Source organism: Ochotona curzoniae, unplaced genomic scaffold (assembly GCF_017591425.1).
Source record: "Ochotona curzoniae isolate NIBS_2020 unplaced genomic scaffold, NIBS_Ocur_1.0 contig_883, whole genome shotgun sequence".
Taxonomy (NCBI): domain Eukaryota; kingdom Metazoa; phylum Chordata; class Mammalia; order Lagomorpha; family Ochotonidae; genus Ochotona; species Ochotona curzoniae.
The window spans coordinates 25,948,502-25,972,488 of record NW_024466599.1 but is presented as its reverse complement, the minus strand read 5'-3'; the positions used below and the strand labels follow the sequence as shown (position 1 = coordinate 25,972,488).

Sequence of the window (23,987 nt, the reverse complement as noted above, 5' to 3'; positions counted from 1 at the left end):
ACAAAGCCCTCAGAGGAGAAAACCAACAATTGTCTCCAGAGCTGCAGAAAAGCAAATGTAGAAATAGAAGACATACGAACAAGGAAGACAGTATGACTCTCCAAAAGGAACAAAACAACACTTTGATGTTAAAATCTGAAGACAAAGACAAAAGGCAGTTTGAGGATGAAATGCCTGAAAAGGCATTCTAATGAATGATCATAAGATTATTCAGAAATACACAGAAGCAAACACATGAGTTAGAGAAGTCCATGGAAGACATGAATAAGACATTCCGTTGGGAGACAGATACTGAAGAAAAATTAAATATTAGAAATGAATATATGTCAGATAAGAAGTACAGTAGGCCTTAGCAACAGCCTTGGTGAGATTGAATTAACAAGACCTGAGCTAAAAGACAAATATCTGTCAGATGGAAAAGAAATAAAAAAGAATTAGAAAAGTGGAGAACCTTGTTTAACATTCTTGGGATATAATTGAACCACCAAAAAAACATGTCACAGGAGTTCTTGAATGTATGTGAAGAAAGGATGACTGAATAGTATAGAAGACTTACTCAGTGAAATAACAGCAGGCAATTTCCCTAATTGGAGAGAAGTGTGGATATCCAAGCACAGGATACACAGGGAACGCCTGTCAGAAGCAGTCTTCACCAACACATATTACAGTCAACCCCTTTAATGTGGAAACATGATATATCTCAGTTTTTAAAAAAGATTTATTTATTTTTATTGGGAAGTGAGATATACAGAAAAGAGGAGAGACAGAGGGGAAGAGCTTCCATCCATCTGCTGGTTCACTCCCCAAGTGGCTGCAGTGGCCGGTGCTGAGCCAATCCAAAGCCAGGAGCCCAGAGCTTCTTTGCAGTCTTTAAAAGTCAAGACAAAAGCAGCAAGCATTACAATGCTAAATTTCAAGAGATATTCAAAGCAGTTATAATCAAAACACTTTTATACTGTTACAAAAATAGACATGGAACACATTAGAAACCCCAGAAATTAATAACTCTTGCATCCACGTCTGACTGATGTTTGAAAGACAAGCTAAAATTGTCCTGTGGAGGCAGCATCTTCAACCAATGATGTTGGGTAGATTGGATTTCTGTGTACAGAATGATTATACAAGACCAGTACATTGTCCATCATACAAAAATCAACTCATAGTGGATCACAGATCTAAGCCCAAGACCTGGACCCATCAAATTAGTAGAGGAAAACCGGGGAGGCATTGTGCAAGATATTAGCACAAGTAAGGACTTCTTGGATAAGAATCCAAAAACCCAAGCAAGCAGAGAGAAATTTGATTACATCAAGCTAAGAAGATTGTGCACGGTAATGTTAGAACCTCCACAGAGTAAAGACACTACTTACTGAGTGGTAGAAAATATTTGTGAACTATACATTCAATAAAGGGTTAATATCCAGAATATGTAAGGAACTCAAGAAATTTAGCAGCAGCAAAGCAGACAATTCTGGTAAGAAATAGGCTCAGAATATGAACCGAAATGCTTATTGTTCTGAGGATGGAGTACAATGGCCGATAGACACATGAGAAGATGCTCAGGGCGATCACAGCCATGAGCGAAGTGCAGATTAAAAACCGCAAGATGGTTTCACCTCACGACAGTTTCAATGACTGTCATGCAAAAAACCAAAGATAACAAAGCTGGTAAAGGTAGGAAGAGAAGGTTAACTTAATACATTGTTGGTGGAAATGTAAACTGGTAAACGCGTTATGGAAAACAGTATGGAAATACCCCAGAGATGCAGTTGGAGGTCGTTTCCGTAGGTACATAAGCCAGTCCCCAAAAGACAAATGTATTTTCTTTGATGTGTGGTAGCTGGCTTATACAGTTTTAAAAAAAAGTAAAATTGAGTGACATTGACATCTTGATATTTGATTAATTATAATTGTTTTCTGTACTCCTGAGGAAGCATTATCTTTTACTTTCTACTTGTTGAATTATTTAACTTAGTGGGGGATTAAGCTTGTGATTATAAAGTAAATTTTTACATATTACTGTACACTTAATCTTAGCCAAAAGGCCAAGAAGCGATACCTATTACTGTCAAAATTAAAGTTTTAAAACAAAAATAAGGGAGGAGAGAGTCATACTGGAGGGAGGCTGGGAAGTATTGTTATGCTTTGGATGTGAAATCTTTACATAAATATATTTTTAAAAAAATTACAGCTTATGTTAATTTATACTTCTCTGATTACCACTAAGTTTAATCATCTCTTCTGAGCTTGTTAGCCTTTTAGTTTCCTCTTGTCTGAAGTGCTTTTTTTTTAATCTCCTTTGTCCATTAAAGATTATTACGTGTCCATTTATTGAGATCATTGTCTATATATTCAAAAACGTTATTTTCTTTTTGCTGTTGTTGTTAGTCCTTTTGTGCAAGGAAGCTCTCTTTGGGATAAATTTAGCACAGTGAGTGAAAGTACCAGATGCAGCCAGACACCTAGGAGGTCTTTTATTCCAGCAGGGTAGGAATGGGAGTGGAGGGCAGAGAGAGAGAGGGGGAGGGGGCTGCAGAGGAGGGGAAGTTGGGGGCAAGGAGTTGGGCAAGGAGAAGGGCTGGGCAGGGAAAGAGGCAGCAACCCAAGAAAGGAGATTCACATTGGAGTGTGCCTGTTTTGTGGTTGGGGGCGGGCACTATGGGGCCATGAGAGATTGGTGGAGAGGGCTGTTGGAGCAGCAGGGGATTGGTAGGTGGGCGGGGATTAGGAATGCTGTCAGGTAGGGTGCCATGATGTTATAGCAGATTGGTGGGAATAGGGTTACAAAGTTACCGTGAATTCTCAGACAACAAAATTTGAATCTGAAGGTCTCACCAATCTTAAGGAAGCTGACGTAGGGAAAGCAGATATTTAAAATAGTACTGAGTCCCAAATGGCGGGGGCTTTTGCTGATATTCAAGTCACTCCTCACAGTTGTTCTATACTTTATTTTTGGTAAGTTTGAGGTTAGTGCTGGATCCCAGCTTCGGATCGGCATAGCATCGGCCGTTGCGGTCACTTGGGGCGTGAATCATTGGATGGAAGATCTTCCTCTCTGTATATTTGACTTTGTAATAAAAATAAATAGATCTTAAAAATAATTTAAAAAGTAGCTTTCTTAGAATTATTAATTAATTAAGTAACGCTTAGGTTATAAGCTTCGTGAGGAATTGGAGCAGATCTACATTGGAATGCGATCCTGGTGATTAGTACAGTTCTGGTCTGTAGCAGCACTTGTAAAACAACGAGTGCCTTTTATTGGAATATGTTGTTTAGCACATCAATGGATTCAACTTATTTCTTTTTTTAAAAAAAGATTTGTTTTTATTGGAAACAAAAGAGAAGGAGAGAGAGGAGAGAGAGAAATAAAGATCTTCCATCCACTGATTCATTCCCCAAGTGGCTGCAGTGGTCAGAGCTGAGCTGACCTGAAGCTAGGACTTTTTCCAGGTCTCCCACGAGGGTGCAGGTCCCAAGGCTTTGGACCATGCTCTACTGCTTTCCCAGGCCAAAGCAGGGAGCTGGATGGGAAGTGGAGCAGCTGGGACGGACCCCATACCCATATGGGATCCTCGTGCATGCAAGGCAAGGATTTAGTTTCTAGGCTACTGCTCTGGGCTCTCATACTATTTATTTTCAAGCTGATCCTTTTTTTTTAAATCCTAACAGGTATTAAACTATTACCTTTTCCTAGTAGCATATTATCTTTGGATTAACATTATCTTATACTAGTTTGAATAATTTTTATATATGTGTTTTGATCACTTTTTTTTCATTTTAGTTAGTTAAATAGTTATTTTGTGTCGGAAACTTTAATATGCACATAGGGGTCAGTGTAAATGAAACACAGTTTGTATTTTAATGAAGTTAATGGCTTACTAGTCATGTTTGTTACTTTTTTAATATCATGCTAGATTGATAATTGTTATGTTGTCAGGTAAACTTTTTATTCTTTACACATTCACAGAATTAATAACAAGCAGTAATGAAAGGCTTATGACAAAAAGCAGGGTTTTTTTTTTATATCTTTTTAAGATTCATTTGTATTGAAAAGTCAGATTTACAGAGAGAAGCAGTTAGAGAGATCTGTCGGCTGGCTCACGTCTCAGGTGCCCACAACAGATGGAGCTGAGCTGATCCGGAGCCAGGAGCCTCCTCCGGGTCTCTCACATGGATGCAGGGTCTAAAAACTTTGGGTCATCCTTGACTGCTTCCCCTGGCCACAAGCAGGAAACTGGATCGGAAGAGGGACAGCCAGGATATGAAGATGTACCCATTTGGATCCCGTTGCATACAAGGCAAGAATTTAGCCACTAGGCTATCACATTGAGCCCTCCAATTATAAGTCTTTATATCAACAATTTGTAACCTTAGCTGCCATTTTTGTTGTTTTATGTTTTAGAATCACATCTCATGTTATACTTCCTTTGCCAGGCTTTTTTATTTCCCTGCAAGATCTCATATATTTTAAAGTCTGCGTGACTGAGAGCACTCCCCTGGCTATAATGTTTGGTCCTGCATCAGGCCAAAGCCTGGAGCCAGGAAACCTGAGCTTTCCATGTGGGAGCAGGTCCAGGTATGCGGGCCACCTTCTGCGTCTTCCAGGTTTGTTATCAGGAAGCTGGTTTGGAAGTGGAACAGCCAGTACTCAAACTGGTGATCTGATAAAGGAGGCTGTAGATAAGGCCTGGGGTTAGAGGTAGTAGCATAACCCAGTGCATAACCACAATGCCAGTGCTTCCTTGGTCAAATTTAAGCATATCATACTACCTTTGTGTTTATTCTATGCTCTATGTTCTGTCCTTGGGTTCTTTCAGTGGGATTAAATCATAGTGTGTACATATATGCACAAATAATAACCAACCAGGTTACATCCTGTGGTTGCTCCTTTTCTTTTGCAGCTTTCTTGTTCTCTTGCAGTTCATGATTAACCTCATTTTCCTCTGTGTTTTGTTTTAAAAATTGTAAAGGGATTTATTCACATTTATTCAATAGACAGCAGAGAAAGATCTCCATCCTTGGGTTGACTCCTCCAATGTGCACTGATGCTGGGAGCCAGGGACTCGGTGGATTTCCCATGTGTCTGGCAGGGTCCCGAGTACTTGAATGCTCTTCTGCTGCCTCCTAGAGTGTGGAAAGGCAGGAAGCTGTGTTCAGAAGCAGAGTGAGGATTTGAGCCCAGGTGCTCTAGTATATAGGGATCCAGGTGTGCCTAGTGGCATTTTAACCACTGTGCCAAACACCTGTTCGTATGATCTCGTTTTTTTGTAAGCATTGCATTGCTTTGCTTCACATGCTTCAGTATCTTCTAGATCTGTCAAATGATTTCTCAGTCCCTTTTTTTTTCCCATTTAAAATTCCAATAGTTTCCTGCCATGCTGTAATATCTGCTCCTTGTTTAGGCCTGTGATTCAGCTATAGCCTAGAACTTCCCTGTTTTTCTTTCTTATGAAATAGAAACCTTGTTTTTTTTTTTTTTTTTTTTTTGTATCCTATCTTTGCTTTTTTGGGTTTGGACTTTGATTTTAAAGATGGTGTCTATCTTGAGACTGGATACTGAAATGACTCTGATGATGGAATTCTAGGTTGAATGTCATTTGAGTATATTGTTTCATTTATTCTTAGCTTCAGTGTTTTCTGATATTTTGCAAAAGATTTGTTTCTTTATTTGAAATAGAGTTTACAGAGTGAGGGAGAGGAACGAAATAGGGAGAGATGGAGAAAGAATGTGCAAGCCGTCACTGTAGGGCCGTGCGAGCTAACTGAATTGGTGTTTGTTGTTGAAAGATTTAATTTGATTTTAATTTTTCTTCTTCTAGATTTATTCATTTTTACTGTAGATACTTTCTGGTTATTTGTTTCAGTAGAAGGAACCTAGATAGCTGAGATTGCTGGAACTTAAGAAAATAGTTGAAATATGTTACTGTACAACTTTTCATTTCAGTCTGTTAAATATACCTTGAAAATAAGATGCTGGGCTATTTACCGTTATCTGTACCTGCAGTGCTGAGATCCACTTAAGTAGCAGGATGTTGGACCTGTGACTGTTGCTGGACCGTACTATTGTAGTAACATGGGGAAAAACGGCAGGAAGTGTAATGGGACTGATGGAAAGGGGAAGCCCTGTGGCTGTGGAACTGTATCCTATAAAATAATAATTAAAAACCCTTTGCATTTCATCTTTTGTTTTGTGCCTCATTCTTGTATCTAAAGTACTTGACATCATTCAGTTAGATTCTTTGTATTTCACTGTTTTCAGAAATTTCAGAAGTAATTTTTACCTTCTCTAGGACATCTTGGGAAGAAATCCAGTATTCTATTTGGAATTCCCTCTGTAGATGTTTGGTTTCTGCATTCCTGCATTTGCAACCCTTTCAAAAAACTTACCAGCCCTTCCTATTGTGTTTTTTTATATTGTCTTATATTGTGGGTTTATGTGTTTGATAATTTATCTAGTATCTTCGTGAGTTTTGGTGAGTGAGCTGTTCTGTCATTTATTTTAAAATCTAGGGTGTATTTTCTCCCATTGCTACATTGAAAATATATAGATTTTTCCTTGTATTTTTGCCTTCCTTTTTATTTAATTTTATTTAATTCTGTTAATGATTTTGTTATACATCTATTAAGTTATATATGTATTACCAAGGGACATCTTCATACTTTAGTATCTCTTTTTTTTAAAGATTTATTTTATTTTTATTGGAAAGTCAGATATACAGAGAGGAGGATGGACAGAGAGGAAAAGCTTCAGTCCATTGATTCACTCCACAAGTGATTGCAACTGCTAGAGCTGTGCCAATCTGAACCCAGGAGCCAGGAGATTCCTCTCATGTGGGTGTGGAGCCCACATACTCCGACCATCTTCTACTGCCTTTCCAGGAGCATCGGCAGGGAGTTGGATTGAAAGTGGAGCAGCATGGACTCAAACCAGCATTCATATGGGATGCCAGTATTGCAGCTGGTGGATTAAGCTGAATTTGTCTGTTATATGACAGTTTTAAGTGTTTTAAAAATTGTGAGGAATAGAAGCTTTCTTTTTAAAAAAAGATTTATTTATTTTTATTTGCAAATTCAGATATACAGAGAGGAATAGAGGCAGAGAGGAAGATCTTCCATCCGATGATTCATTCCCCAAGTGAGTGCAACGGCTGGTGCTGTGCCGATCTGAAGCCAGGATCCAGGAACTTCCTCCAGGTCTCCCACATGGGTGCGCTATGGGCCTTCCTCGACTGCTTTCCCAGGCAACAGGCGGGGAGCTGGATGGGAAGTGGAGCTGCTGGGACTAGAACCAGAGCCAATGTGGGATCCAGCGCATTCAAGGCGAGAATTTTAGCTGTTAAGCCATTGCTCCGGGCCCCAGAAGCTTTCTTATTGTAATTTTTATTCTAGTTTTTTATTCTTTTCACTATATACTATAACTAAATTTTATATTTGGACTAAAATAACATTAAATAGCTACACTATTTGCAAGAGATTGTATTTTTGATACACAATTTAGTCTTTTTTTAAAAATGTAGCTATTTCTCAACAAACATATAGTAGAATTTAAGAATCCTGTTTTTGTATCCTAAACACAAGTTAAATGGCAGATACTTAGTAGGCTCTTTATCAGTGCTTATGGTGTGAGATTGAATGCTGTTCCCCCTCTAGGGGGTTTATAATCTGAATTAGATTGAGATAAATTATAAGCACTTGGAACATTACATGTGAACAAGAAAATAATTATGTATTAGTCACAGTTAAATAAGATTAATTATAAGTGTTTAGCAGAGAGCCTGAGATGTATTAAATTCTGCAAAATGCGAATTGTTTTGCCTTTTGATTGAGCATTAGTGTGAGTCCTGTTAAGTGGTAAAATAATTGAAAAAAAAATTTTTAAATGAAACGTAAGTGGTCTTGGTTTTCAGAGAAGGGATTACTGTGAGCTTGATTGGCACAGATTTGGACTTTGGTAAAGTTTGCAAATGAAAGGGCATTTGAAGAAGGACCGCGCCTAAGCCAAGCCATGGACTTGTGAAAGTTGAGCAGTATCTTAAGACTGTTTCAGGTAGGGAGTGGGGTGTGTGTGTGTGTGTGTGTGTGTGTGTGTGTGTGTGTGTTGATTGTGGAAGTCAGAACTCAAAGGGAGCTGGAACAGATCTTAGATAGCCTTATTCTACCTGCAGGAGTTTGAGCTTTACATAGCATCTTATGGTTTATAGGTTCTTAATTTATGTAGAGAGAATGCATAAGCGCAAAATGTGTTGCATCGAGAAAAAAATTATATTCTCATCAAAAGATAATTAATTAATTGGTTGATTAATTAATTAATTAATTATTAAGATTATTACAAAGTCAGATTTACAGAGAGGAGGAGAGACAGGGAGGAAGATCTTCTGTCCGATGATTCACTCCCCAAGTGACCGCAGCAGCCGGTGCTATGCTGATCTGGAGCCAAGAACTTCTTTGGGTCTCCCACACGGGTGTAGGGTCCCAAGCCTTTGGGCCTTCCTGCACTGCTTTCCCAGGCCACATGCAGGGAGCTGGATGGGAAGTGGAGCTGCCGAGATTAGAACCAGTGCCCATATGGGATCCCGGCATGTGCAAGGTAACAACTTTAGCCACTAGGCCACCATGCCCGGCCTGGTAATTTATTTTTTTAAAATATGTTTAGACCTCCTTTGGAGTTTTCTAAGCATAAAAACCTCAGGTTATAGAAGACTTGTCATTTACAGGGATACTTTTCAGTTCCTTACAAATTCTAAATCTTAAAAGTTCAGAGGTGTCTGTGTGGGGCACTTTTCTTTGTTTCGTATATGGAGTCCTGTTTCTTGGGTAGGTGCTGTTGTGTAAGTTAGTGTTGTTTTCAACTTTAATGGTAGCTGTTTCACTTGATGAATCATTTTGCTCAGGTTGGAGCATTTGTTGAATTAGTTTATTATTAGCATGATCTGGTTTTGAACATTTGTTTGACATGTTCATGTTCATAGCTACAAGCTGTTACCATCTCTGACATTCTGTTCTTTCTCTAGTTAAGAACTGTCATTCTCCTAGTCCTTATTTTTTCTTTCTTGTAGTAACCATTACTAGCAAGTTGGCTTTCTTTGATGGTATCAATGGGGAGACAGAACTAAAAAAATTTAAAAAATATTTTAGAGTTACTGCCTTTGAGCTTGAGATAGAAGTTCTTGATATGTGACTGGTCTCATTTTTTTTTAAAGATTTTAAAAATTTTTATTGGAAAATCAGAGGTACAGATAGGAAGATCTTCTGTCCGATGTTTCACTCCCCATGTGTTCCCCACAGTCAGAGCTGAGCCAGTCTGAAGCCAGGAGCCTGGAGCCTGGAGCTTCTTCTGGGTCTCCCATGCGGGTGCAGGGTCCCAAGGCTTTGGGCTGTCCTTGACTGCTTTCCTAGGACACAAACAGGGAGCTGGATGGGATGCGGGGCTGCTAGGATTAGAATCGGGGTCCATATCAGATCCCGGTGTGTTAAAGGTGAGCACTTTAGTCACTAGGCTATGGTGCCAGTCTCTTGCCTGGTCTCATTCAGTTAGCCTTTAATTTATGGTTTAGCTTCTCCAAATGCTTTGATGATGTGTCGTCTGGATGTAGACATTCAGTTTATATCACGGATAAATGTGAATATCTGTACAACACAAATGAAGATGATTATTGTATGATTACACCATTTTGTTTGTAATTTTTGGAGGGCAGTTTTGAAGAGAGCAGACAGTGGGAGATCTTTCGTGTGCTGATTTAGTCTCCACATGGTTGCAAACGCCTGAGCTGAGCTTTTACAGACATGTGTGCTGGTCTTGAACCCACAATAGATTAGAAGAACACTGTGAGTAGGGAGTTGGTTTTATTTGTCTTTTCTGCAGTATCTTTTGCAGCAGTTTAGATCATGGTGGACAGTAGGTATTCCTCAAACATGACTGAACTGGAAAATGTTGATGGATTTTATTTCCATATCAGGAGACTGGTAAAAACACAGTCATAAGTGAGGAATTTGGAAAAGAATCAAGAAGCTAGTATGTACTTGTTTGTTGACTTGTGGGCTTATCTGAGACTGCATGCTTCCGTGTAGTAAATAGCTAGGAATCTGGGAGTTCTGCTCTTGGCGCCTTATGGGTCTGTTTGCTGTACATTTGGCCTCCTGTATCACAGTGGTGTAAGCCGGTGGTTCTCCAAAAGTGATCCCAGCTCAGCAGTAACTTCACCTGCCCTCTGCCAGACCTGCAGATGGGTGGAGCCCAAGCAATCGGTGTTTCTCCAAGTCTTCTAGGTGATTCTGATGATGCAATCTAATGCATTACCAAGTGGTGACACTTCGAGATAGGGCTAGAAGCTGTCAGAAAAAACCAGCTCACCGCCTGGATTAAAGGACATGAAGAAATGCAGAGCTTTTCAGAGTAGATAAGTTTGATGTGTGGGAGACATTAATATATAGAGCAGATTATTAAAATGTCATTATGATTTTATTGCTTTTTAATAATATTGATATTTGCTTTTCAAGTATTTTTCTTATATTTGTGAGTTAGTGGTCAAACTGAAAGATGAGAACCTTAAATCTGTCAGGTCTCCTAGCATTTTGGATTTTGTTGAGTTCTTTCCCTTCATAGTAAGTGATTGAGAAACAGAAAAAATATTCAGTTTAGACCACTATTTTATTTTTATTTTTGAATATATTGTTACTTTTTAGTGACTTGAATTCTAGTCCTTTTGGATATTAGAATGCAAAGGAGTTCAAGATGATTTCAGCAGTTGCTTAGAGTTACTATGTGTGCAGATAAATTTGCTTAGATGTAGATGTTTATTTCATATATATGTAAATCCTAATTAAAATAGAAAATGATACAAAATACATTTCCTGTCTATAGTTAGGACTTAAGTGGTAATTACAAATAAATTTGTGGAAAAAGCAATAACGGCCCAGCATGGTAGCTTAACAGCTAAAGTCCTCACCTTGCATGTACGAGGATCCCATATGGGCACTGATTTGTGTCCCAGCGACCCCGCTTCTCCTCCAGCTCCCTGCTTGTGTTCTGGGAAAGCAGTCGAGAATGGGCCCAAGCCTTGGGACCCTGCACTCTTGTGGGAGACCCAGAAGAATCTCCTGGCTCCTGGCCTCGGATTGGTTCAGCTCTGGCCTTTGCGGCCATTGGGGAGTGAGTCATCAGACAGAAGATCTTCCCCTCTGTCTCTCCTCTTTGTATATCTGACTTTCCAATAAACATAGAATAAATCTTTAAAAAATGCAATTAAAAGCTCATTTGATTTTGGCGCAAAGGTTTTTGAAATCTATTTGTATCAGAGGTGTTTTTTGAAAAGCCATGGAAGGCCCGGCACAGTAAGCTAGTGGCTAAATCCTCACTTTGCATACTCCGTGATCCCTTATGGGTGCTGGTTTGTGTCCCAGATGCTCCACTTCCCATCCAGCTTCCTGCTTGTGTTCTGGGAAAGCAGTCAAGGACGGCCCAAAGCTTTGGGAGCCTGCACTGATGTGGAAGACCCTGAGGAAGCTCTTGACTCCTGGCTTCCGATCAGCTCAGCTCTGACCATTGTGGCTAACTGGAGAGTGAACCAATGGATGGAAGATCTTTCTCTTTGTTTCTCCTTCTCTCTGTAAATTGACTTTCCAATAAAAAAAAAATTATAAAAAAAAAAAACCATGGAAAATTCAAATAATGAAGAAGCTATGCACAGATAGAACGGTCATGCACTGTCTCATTCCCTAAACATCTGCAGTGGTAGGGCTGAGACACGGTGAAGTGGGAACACAGAGCTCAGCCCGGGTCTCCCCACAGGGTGGCATCTGCCCGACACTTGCCGTGTCATCTGCTGCTTGCAGGGAGTCACATTAGCAGGAAGGTGGAATGGGGAGCCTAGCAGGGCCGTCCGATATGGGAGGCCAGTATCTTACCCCGTGTCTAAACTGCCAGGCTTAACACCTGTCCCTGTTATTTTTGATACACTCTGTAAAAGACTTTAAAAGCACTGCATAGTTTACTTCATTTAATTAAATTCCCTTTTCTTAAAGATAATTCTAGATTTCTTTTTGAAAATATATATAGCAGGACAGATATTTGGCCTGTTGTTAAGACTCTGACCGAGATGCTCACACATATTAGAATCCCTTGGCTTTGATGTCTGGCTCTGATTTTTGATTCCAGTTTGCTTCTGAAGTGGATACTGGGAGGCAGGGGTGATGGCTCAAGTGATTGAATTTTTAGCACTCCTATGAGTCCTGAATAGTTTCTGCTTCCTAGCTTTGGCTTGGGACTTCCCTTTGGGGAAGTGAATCCTGTCTGGGTAGTATCTTCCTGTCTCTTTTGTTCTGAAACTGGAATAAATTGACTTTAAAAAAAAAGATTTATTTTGTTCTATTGGAAAGTCAGATGTACAGAGAGGAGGAGAGACATAGAGAGAAAGATCTTCCGTCCGATGTTTCTCTCCTCAAGTGACCGCAACAGCTGGTGCTGCGCTGATCCGGAGCCAGAAGCCAGGAACTGCTTTCCAGGTCTCCCACGCGGGTGCAGGGTCCCAAGGCCTTGGACCATCCTGTACTGCTTTCCCAGGCCACAAGCAGGGAGCTGGATGGGAAGTGGAGCAGCCGGGATTAGAACCAGCGACCATATGGGATCCCAGGGCGTTCAAGGCAAAGACCTTAACCATTATGCTATCTTACCAGGCCCAAACTGACTTTTTTACTTTAAGAAAAATGTGTTGTTATCATTAATTTACTTCAATAATGGCAGTATGTGAGTTGTAATTTTTACACATATTTTATCTTACCTTTGGTTCTGTTGGGATAAACGCTATCCATTGTTCCAACCACTTCAAGTCTTGGTACCTTCTTTCCCTGTCTCTGTGAAAGCAGTGCATTTGATCTGGGTGCTTTAAAGTGGAGACAGATCTGGTAGATGAATTTTGTTTGTAATTGTTTTAATTAAAAGTCCCTAAACATGGTACCATTCCTGTGGTACAACTGTCCAAGCATCTAAGTGGAAGGTGATGTGTAACAGTGGGTTTAATTCTTCTTCCTCTGTCTTCCAGTCATCCAGGTGCTTTTTGAAACATTTCTATTTACTACGCGTTTGTGAATCATTCCAGAGATGATACACAGAAAAGCATAATGGTATATTTATCTTGTTTTACTGTTAAGAAAACCAAAAGAGGACCAGCGTTTCGGCATAGCAGGTAAAGCCATATGGACAGCACTGCTTCTTGTCCTGGCTGCTCCACTTCTGATGCAACTCCCTGCTAAAGAGCCTGGGAAAGCAACAGAAGATGGTTTAGGTGCTTGGTCCCCTGGTACCCCCATGGGAGAACTGAAAGAAGCTCCTGGCTCCTGGATTCAGCCTGGCCTCATTCCTGCGGATGAGGCCTTTTGAGGAATCAACCAGAGATAGATCTTTTGGTAGGCTGGCTCTATAGCTCTTTGAAATAAATAGATATTGTATAAAACACCCAAATGGTTGTAAAGTACAAATATTGTTCCATGTCTTGCTTTGTAAATTTAATCTCTATAGAAGAACTTTGTGTATTAGGTAGAGCTTTCTCCTTTTATAACAACTGCTCAATACTCTTTTATATATATACATTTTACTTTGCCTTTTTCCACATTTCTTCTTTGCTTTCACCTTTTCCCCTCCGTTCTTTTCTTGCTTTTCTTCTGGTTTGTTCCATACATTCCCTTCCCTTTTATTGCTACTCCAAAATGACCTATTTAATGAAGACATTTTGTTTCAAGCTTTCTAAATTTTCTAGAGACAAAAAGTAGGGATTTGACATTATTTTTTAGAGCTTTCTAATCTATTTATTAGATTTTAGTTCAAATCATCGTTTTTCCTTTGTACTCAATTTATAGTACCTTGTAGGTGGGAATTTGGATTGTGCGTACATTCTTATCCGTATTTTCAGTATGTAATTTCACATATGTGCAAATATACTTGGCAGCATTCTGAAATTGCTGGGTTAAATAGTCTACACTCATGCCTCAGTATCTTTGGGGGATGGGTTCAAGGTCATGGCACCTCCCCCAACTCCAAAGTGGCTTAAGTCTGTTACAAAAAATGCGCACATGTCTTTGTTTATACTTTATACTCTAAATCCTCTATGAGTTATGTATAATAATTTGATGTAAGTATTGTTTACTGTATGTTATATATAATAATTTAATGTAAGTATTATGTAAGTATAGTTGTACTGTGTTTTATTTAAGATTTATTTGAAAATCAGTTATTCTGATGGGATTTTAACTGGGCTAATGTAATATAAGGGCTAATTTAAGAAGAAATAAAATTAGTTATTGAGTCCATTTATTTAGGAACATATATTTCTTTCCATTGGTTTAAAAAATATATATATTTTTTGGTGCCCCTTAGTAACATACTTGAAAGTGTTTTATGCCTTCCAGTAAGGAACCTGAAATTTTCTTTGGCAGTGGATATTTGCACAGAAGTTAAAATATTGCTTAGAATGTCCATCTTCTGAGCAGCATTTGATGGCTCACGGAGCCTTGGTCTCTACCTGACGCAGGAGGCCCAGGTTGAGCTGGGGCTCCTGATTCTCGTTTGGCCCAGCCCTGGCTCTGGTGAGCAGTTGGGGAGCGCACACTGAGTGGGAGAGCTCCGTGTCTGTCTCAGTCACTGCTGGAAGAACTTCCTCACTGTCTGCCCCTCCGTGTCGCTGTGCATTTTAAATAAATAAATAAGTGATTAAAAAAATACAAATTTAATAGAAATGTTTGTGTAACTTGTTAAACATTTTAGTCATTACTTTTTGTTACTGTGAATGAGATTTTCTTTTATTATATATTCTAAGACTTGGTTATTTTTATAGAAACCATGGGTTTTTGGTTTAATTTTATCTACTTTACTAATATGCCGCTATTTTCATAAAGCTTATAAGCTATTTTCATAATTTTTTTATTATCCATTAATATCATTTGCAAAGAATATGTTCTTGTTCTGTTTCTGTGCTTATTTCTTTTTTAATTAATTTCCCTGGTCCTCACCTGCAAAACAGTGTTAATACTTGTGAAAATACACATCCTTGGTTTTCTCTGACTTCGTACTGTATGTCCAGGGTCCCTGTTGCAGGTGATGCTGGCTTTGGAATTGAGATTATTTATGTCTTTTTTTAAGGAGGATATAGTGTTTGTTTTAAAATGTAAAAAAAAATAATAAATAAATAAGAGACCATACAACCTTAAGTGTTAAACCAGCAGAAAAGTTCCTGGGACGTTAGAATGAAAGTATTTATCTTGAAACATTTGGATTGGTTGCTAGGCAACCTGATTTCCAATCATTAAATATTTAGTATTTACTTCCTAAAAACAAGTTCTGTCCTATGTAACCACAGATAGAAATCAAAATCAGAAAATTAATAGGGTGCATCGAGCTGTTTACACATTCCTTCCTGTCTGGCCAGTGGTCCCAGTAATGTGTTCCCGCAGCTCAGTATGGTTTGGATTTGTGCATCGCGTTTGGTGTTTTTCATATGGATTTTAGCTTCCTTACTCTGGAATAGGCTTTTCTTCACTTTAATGAACAAATGCTTTTCAAGATTATATCAAAGTTAACATCAAATATTTCTCAATTTGAATTTAGCTCGAGTTTCCTTACAGTTTATATCAGGCGGGGGGTTTCACTCAGGTGATGGTGATCACGAAGGAGTATCGTGGAGTGTCATTTTTATTTGCCTTTTCCAGTTATCCTATTGTCTTTGTATTCATTCTCTGTAACAGCCTGGGTCTTCATATTTTAAAAAGTTTTTTTTTTTTTTAAGATTTATTTTATTTTTATTGGAAAGGCAGATATACAGAGAGGAGAGACAGAGAGGAAGATCTTCCATCCGATGATTCACTCCCCAAGTGAGCACAACGGCCGAAGCCGATCCAAAGCCAGGAGCCTCTTCCGGGTCTCCCACGCGGGTGCAGGTTCCCAAAGCTTTGGGCCGTCCTCGACTGCTTTCCCGGGCCACAAGCAGGGAGCTGGAAGGGAAGCGGGCTGCCGGGATTAGAACCGGCACCCATATGGGATCCCGGGCGTGCAAGGCGAGGACCTTAACCACTGCGCCACCGCTCCAGGCCCTTTAAAAAGTTTTAATACACTAATAATTATAATCCAAACCTTTATCCATTACTAAAAATAAAGGCATTATGTGGATTGATCGGAGGATAGAGAAGTGTTTAGAGCTGGAGTCAAGCCACAATAAAAGTGGCATAAATAGGTATTAAATAACTACATTTAATGTATTATAAATATACATTATATATTAAGTTTAGAATATATTATATCATAATATATGATACATATTAAATTGTATGTGATATAAATATCATATAAGTAGATATTATATTTAATATTTCACAATTATTCAGGAGCAATGATGGAGGTGGAGGCAGAAATACAAAAGTACCCAAAGCAGGCCCAATGCTGTAGCCTAGTGGCTAAAGTCCTAGTCTTGCACGCACCAAGATCCCAGATGGTCGCTGGTTCTAATCCGAGCAGCTCCACTTCCCATCCAGCTCCCTGCTTGTGGCCTGGGGAGCAGTCAAGGACGGCCCAAAGCTTTGGAACCCTGCTTTTGGTTCTTGGCTTTGGATTGGCTCAACTCCAGCCGTTGCAGCCATTTGGGGAATGACTGTGTCTTCCTCTCTGTATACTTTCCAATAAAAATAAATGTTTTTTTTTTTTTTAAAGTAGCCAAAGGATATACAGAAGACAGGATTGATGATTGGAATAATTATTACTTGATCATGTGTATCATTGATTACATTACTTTCTCAAAGCATTGTTTGGTTAAACAAGTTGCACTATAGTTTCTTTCAGAAAAAAATTTTCTTTCTGTTTCTTTGTTTTCAATTCTAGAGACATGGGAGGAGAGAGAGAAGGAGAGGGCTTCTGTCTGTTGACTGACTCCTTAAATAGTCGTCACAGCCGAGCCTGAGCTGGGAGCCATGACTTCAGCCGAGAAGCTTGCTTTGGGGGGAGTGTTTAGGCTCGCCCTTTTGATGGTTGGCTCGCCTTGGAGTGCCAGGCTTGGCTCACGTCCCCTCCGACTCCCAGCTTCTGCTCATGCAGACCCTCGGAGGCAGTCAGGATTGCTCATGCTATTGAATTCCTACCGCCTCTGTCCTCTCAGCCTTGTTCTTTTTTTTTTTTAATTTTTGTTTAAATTTTACTTTTTATAATAATTATATGGTTGATCAGGTTGGGAAGGATCGAGGTTTAGGGAAATTTGGATGAATGCAGTGTCTCCAATTTTGCCATTTCTTCTTGTTTCTTCTGGGGGAGGGAAGAGACAAATGGGGAAGCCACAGACAACTTCCACACGGCCCAGCGCCCAGGGACGAGGAACTCCCACCTCATATCAACCCGGAGTCTCAACGTGTGCATATTCTGAGGGTTCTGCCCACATGGTTTGGGTAGTTCTGAAATGCTGCCGATTTCACTGATCCAGTGATGATGTCACCCTCCCGATGTCCGCTGACTCACGTAGTAAGCCTCGAGTCTCCATTCACAGAGATTTGTATTTATTTCTTTATTTTTTATGGGAAAGTTAGATATACAGAGAGGAGAGACAGAGAAGATCTTCCATCTGTTGATTCACTAAGGGGCTGCAATGGCTGGAGCTGTGCGGATCTGAGCCTCTTGGGTACAGGGTCCCAAGGCTTTGGGCCCTGCTCAGCTGCTTTCCCCGGGGAGCTAGATGGGAAGTAGGGCTGCCGGGATTAGAACCGGCGCCCATACAGGATCCCAGCACATGCGTGCAAGGCAAGGTTCTTAGTTGCTAGGCTATCGCGCCGGGCCACTAGCTTTGCTCTTGTACAATCCTAGTACAATCCTAGTCATCAAGAGTGTTTGGGAAGTACCCAGTAGATGGAGGGCAGCATGCTGGCTTACTGTTCCTCTGTCCAGTCTCCCCTCCCCTCTTCCCTCCCTCCATTTCTGTCTCTTACTCTCAAACAAATAAATAATTTTAAAAGGAAGTTTGAGGTACATTCCTTGTGGCATGGGAATTTAACAGAGTCTGTGATTTAATAGAGTCTCATTCAAATTCAGTAAGATTGTTTAGTGGGTCACTCAGCCTTATTTGAATGTTCCCCACAATTTCTTGTGGATTTGGTAAGATCGTCCCTAACTGTAAAATGCTTGCTTATTGAACAGTATTGTTAACTGTGTTAGTATGTTGCTATATTAAAAATGGGCTGGGTGACATTAAAGATAGTGAGGCTGGAAAATGATCTTTGAGGATCCTTAGAGGTTCTGACTTAGAGCGTTCTGCCCAAGTTACCGTAAGGAGCCAATGTGTACATTGTAGTTTGAACTTCTTAAGGGAAAGATACTTAAATTCTAAATCTCTTATTGGTAATTTGGGAATATAGCTTTGTACCAACTCCTCTGTTTTACTGAAAATGGAAGGTGTATATATTTTGTTTCAAATGTTTTGTTAATTTTTAGGGGAGCGGGATCAAAGGCAAGAATGGATACAAAAACCTTGCCTGATTTTCCTTTCTCTTACCTTTTCATCGTTTTCTCCTGCATATTACATTGCCTACAAGGGAGTGGGGCGAAGGGTGGGGCTTCAGAAGAGGGAGCTGTTTTGTTGTGTGGTCTAGACTGAATTTTGCTTTTCTCTCCCCTACTAGGCCCAGATTGCCTTTCTTCAGGGAGAAAGGAAAGGCCAAGAAAATCTGAAGAAAGACCTGGTGAGGAGGATCAAAATGCTGGAGTACGCACTGAAGCAGGAGAGGTAATGCAGTGACACGTGGGAGAGCATCCTTTATAAAGATCAGAACGATTTCTCATCGTTACAAAAAAAAGCCTTGTGGGTTCTTTCCTCAGCTTAGTATAAAAAGTAAAAAGCTGGGATTTGGTTGCAGACAGAGGAGTTTTATTTGGGAAGTGACCAAGTGAAAGTAGAAAGAGGGACGGGAAAAGCACCTCCCGGGAGAAACCAGGGGAGATGGGGTGCCTCTCGAAAGCAGAGGGAGGGACAGGACAGGTGTGAGGCAGTGTTCCTGGCTTCTCTCCTTCTGGGCGGAAACTTGCGGGGAAGACGTTCCCCCTTGGTAGGCCCTGAACCAGTTAGCATATGGCTGGGCAGTTCCTGTGCCACCCGCATAAGGTGTGGCCAACATTTTGGCAAGCATGGGTGGTCTGTCATTTTGAAGTGAATCTCAAATTCCAGTACTGTGTGCTTCTGAGTTGAATGTATCTGTGACAGACAAATTTGTGAGGAATTGTAATACGTTTACCTTGTTATCAATAATGTAGTAATAGTGATCCATAAACTGACTTACATGATTTTTTTAAAGTTTAGCACATTTTCTCCTTTCTTGAGAAACTTAAATACTTCTTGAACTGTTGATAGCCATTTTATTTGAATTGACAGAGTTTTTGAATTGTAAAAAAAGTTTTCTGTAATACTTGTTCCCTTTTCCTGTCAACTGTTGTTACTCAACGTGATATATTTTGTTTAGTTATAAAGTTACTCTGCTACATTGAGTTGAGAATCTTCTTAAAGACTTTCCCAGGGTAGTTTGTTCTTTGCTGTCAGCCGCTACCTATCCCTTCAGGTGTAATCTGACCTTTGTGCTTTGCTAGTCTCCAAGAAACTCAAGATTTGGGTCACAAGTAAGGAAGATAAGTCATGGATGTGAGTTTTTGAACTTATCTGTATTAAGAAATATTCTTTTTTGTAAAAAATTTAATCAATCAATTAATTATATTGGAAAGTCAGATATTCAGAGAGGAGGAGAGACATTCACTCCCCAGGTGGCCACAACAGCTGAAACTGAGTCAGTCCAAAGCCAGGAGACAGGAGCTTCTTCCAGGTCTCCCATGTGGGTGCAGGGTCCTAAGTCTTAGGGTCATCCTCGACTGCTCCCCAGGCCACAAACAGGGAGCTGGATGGGAAGTGGAGCTGCCGGGATTAGAACCAGCACCCATATGGGATGCTGGTGCGTTCGAGGTGAAGACTTGAGCCGCTAGGCCACGCTGCCGGATCCCAACTCTTCTGCTTTTCAGTTACCTCCGTCTTTTTGTTCTTATTTTATTTCTTCTTGGAAATTGTTAAAGGGACTGTTTAAAAATTAAACAGCATTTTGCTGATGCTATTATGATAGAACTTTATTAGAACTGTCTTCACCTTTGTTTGTGGTTTTGTTGTTGTTGTTATGAGACAGAGAAAGAGAAGTGGGGGGAGTGAGAAAGCAAGAATGACTCCAGTTGTTGGTCATTCTCCCAAGGCAGAAAGGCTGGGATTGGGCCAGGCCTGAACTTAGAGCCGAGAACTTAGTCCGGGGCTCCCATGTGGGTGGCAGGACCCCAGGAATGCTCATCACTGCTGTCTTCCAGAATCTGCATTAATAGGATGCTGGAGTCAGGAACCAGGGCCAGAAATTGAACTCTCGTACTGCGGTGTGGAATTTTGACTCCTCACTAGCATTTTAACAAATGGCACTGAATGTTTGCCCCTGCATGGGATCTTGAGGTGGCACAAGTGGTTGTAAAAACAGGCATTTCCTTTCAGATGTCAAGAGATTGATTGAAAAGCTGTATTAGAGAGATGGGAAAAAAAGGCATTAAAAGCGCATGGTCTGGTGATATTTGATATTTTAAACTGCTTATTTGTAAGTTTAACCAAAGAGAGAATAATGACAAATTGGCAGCTATTTATTGAAGTGTGTCAGGCCTAGCAGACAAAGTAATGTGTAAAGAAAATCAGAGCTAAGGTTGAGTGCATTTTGCTATCTTTTTACATAGGGAAATTGTGATGCACGAGTACTAAAGCAGCCAGGGCTGTGTGTGTGTCTGTGTCCAGAGTTGTTGGCCACAAAAGCACAGTGCAGTATGATAGGTGCTGTAGCAGAAGTCCCTTCAGGGCGCAGTGGGGTCACAGAGAGAATAGTTCTTACCATCCAAAAGATGGAAGTAGGAAGGAGGGCAGAGTTAAAGGCCGTGAGGCTGGAACAGCGTCATAAAAGGAAAGTGCTTGCCAGCCAGGCATGGTACAGGAACTAGATAGAGAAAGCATGCTGGATATGAAACAAAGCAATTGGGTGTGTTCAGAAATTTGTAATTGTTGTGTGTGCAGAGAACATGTTGTGATTTGATGACCTATAAATGTAGGGGAAGACAAGAGTCACTGAGGCCTGGAAGACACAGTTAAGGAGTTCAGACCTTTATCTTACACATAATAAAGAACACGAAAGGTCTTCAAATGCATTTTATCCAAAATGATCACAAGTTGCAAGAACTGCTCTTATCTTTAACCCAGGTTTACCAGTTGACTCATCTTGCTGTATTTGCTCTGTCACACTTACTCTCTGTGTTGCAGATTTTTAAAAAAAAGATTTATTTTTATTGCAAAGTCAGATATATAGAGAGGAGAAGAGAGAGAGGAAGATCTTCTGTTTGATGAATCACTCCCCAAGTGACCACAACGACCAGTGCTGTGTCAGTCCGAAGTCAGGAGCCAGGAACTTCCTCCAGTCTCCCACACAGGTGCAGGACTGGGCCATTCTTGTCTACTTTCCCAGGCCACGAGCAGGGAGCTGGATGGGAAGTGGGGCTGCCGGGATTAGAACCAGCGCCCATATGGGATCCCAGCGCATTCAAGGCGAGGACTTTAACTGCTAGGCCATGCTGCCAGGCCCTGTGTTGCAGATTTTGTTTTATTATTTATTTTGCTCCTGAACACCTCAGTGTTCATTTTCTTAAGGAAAGACATTCTCTTTTATAATCATAGCAACTTGTCAAATTAACGAAATTTAATATCCATGTAATATCCATGTAATATCCATGTAATTCCATGTATAGTCAATGTTAAAATGGTCCGATAAAGATCTTACCATTTTTCTTTTCCAGTTTGAAGATTCAATCTATGAGCAGTTTGGGATTACCTATTGCATTTAGATATTATGTAATTGAAAAGTTTTAAGTATAAATTAGTGTGGATTATGTTTTAGGAAGATTACTCTGATCTCAATGTGAAGAATGTACTGGAAAGGTCTATTTCAGAAGGCATGAGTGATATGAAATTCTAAGATGAGAAATGATCGTATAATAACTGCTGAAACTGGGAAGTATCAAAACATTTTAGCTGGAAAGACTCCGTGAAATATGGAGATGATATGAAAATTTGGAGGTGACAGTATATGTAGGAAAAAGATAATTTAAAAATGAATCCCAAGTTTCTGGCTTGAAGGGCTGTGTGCATTATGAATGAGAATTTTAGAAGTTAGCAGATGAATTAAAGGTTCAAAGGGCAAAAGAAAAAATAATGAAAGTGGGGACATAACAGCTGGAGATACATCCTCAGAAATTGGGGGTGTTGTGGCTGAGGTGAAAAGGGTAGTTGAGGTCCAACAAGTGTCCAGGAGAGAGCATAAAAGTAGCGGCGGCCACACAGGTCATGGGAGATGTGCAGGATACAGCACAGGAGAAGGAAGGAGAGACAAGGAAGGGGGGAGTGGAACGATTGCAAATGCCTGACAGACTCCAAGGAAGGTATGTTCTGCAAATACTCTTTCCCATTTCTTGTTTGGGAGCTTGTTGGTCCCCTCGGCAAAGAAGCAGCATTGAGGTAGAAGAATCGATGCCTGCTACAACAAGGGCTGGAGGAGTGAGAAGGGTGGAGTGGTATGAGGGTAACATTGCTAATTTTGTTCAGGGAGTTTATCTTAGAAGAACAAAAGAGATAAAGAACTGACTGAATCTAAGGAAATTTTTTCTTTTCTTAAACGAAAACGATGCTCCTGGAAAAGAATGCCCGACTTTCTATTTTTTGTAAAGTAGTGAATGATTTGGGGTGGTTGCTGATGTAAAGACAGTAGTTAAATTCAGGCACTACACTGAAGTCACGTGTTTGTGGCTTGGAGATTTAAAATATTTCCCTTCTAATTTTTTTAATGCCTTAATGCCAGTAATAAAAAGAATATTGAGGAAAATGTAAAACAGAAATGTGGATTGCGCTGGTACTTTTTTTTCCCTCTGTGCCTTAAGCAATTAATGTTTTTGTCAGTCTTATTTTATCTTGATTTTTTTTAAAGATTTATTTATTTTTGTTGAAAGATTTGCAGACAGAAGGAGAGACAGAAAGATCTTCTGTCTGCTGCTTGACTCCTCAAGTGGCCACAATGGCCAGAACTGAGCCAGTCTGAAGCCAGGAGCCAGGAACTTCTTCCAGGTCTCCCATGTGAGTTCAGGGTCCCGAGGCTCTGGGCCGTCCTCAGCTGCTTTCCCAGGCTAGAAATAGGGAACTTGAAGGGAAGTGGAGTGGCGCCCTGGGATCCCAGAACACACAACGTGAGGACTTAGCCCCTAGGCTACTGTACTGATCTGTTCTTACAAGCGTATTCCCCACATCTTTTCATTTCATCTGTAAATAGTTAATGATCATGGCTTGGCTTTGCTGTGTTACAGATTTGCTTTGTAGTTACACTCTGATCCCAGGGTAATAGGAAATAGGCATTAATATTATAGAGGGATTATGATTCTAGCTGTTTATTTTTAATCAAAGCATTCCTTAGTGTGTAGTAAGATTCATAAAATTAGCAGTTTACATATACCTTTTTGTAAATATGTAGAGTATCATCTGAGGTTCATTCAGGAGCTGCTATGCTGAGGAACCTCAGATACTCTGTAAGGTGTAACTGAGGATCACCATTTCCCCCGTTTCTTAGCCATTCACAGGCATGTTTGTTTGATCTGTATTACTGAACTCTTTGCATCCAGTGTTTATATATTCCAGTTCATCTTTCACATCCATAGAATTCATTTTCCAAAATCGTAGATATGATAATCTCATTATATAATTGTTAGAGATACCTAACTTCAGAGTTCTCTTTTTGTAGCCAAGCCTCTTTTCTGTCCCTTTTCTGAACTCCATTCCTTCTGTGGCTTATGGGTATTAAGTGTTTATTGTTTTGGGACATTGTATTTTTGTTTCATTTTGCAGCGTATGCTCTTGGTCAGCCCTTTTGTTAGATTG

General features: G+C 40.1%; 1 protein-coding gene across 3 annotated transcripts in view; it reads left to right on the top strand.

Moving 5' to 3' along the window:
* Positions 1–23,987, top strand: part of STRN (striatin) — a 100,616-nt gene that overhangs the window by 29,460 nt on the left and 47,169 nt on the right. For all 3 annotated transcript variants that reach the window (XM_040993070.1, XM_040993071.1, XM_040993069.1), the window contains exon 2: positions 18,640–18,743. In XM_040993070.1, coding sequence (XP_040849004.1) covers positions 18,640–18,743 — 104 coding nt within the window. The remainder of the gene's footprint in view (positions 1–18,639; positions 18,744–23,987) is intronic.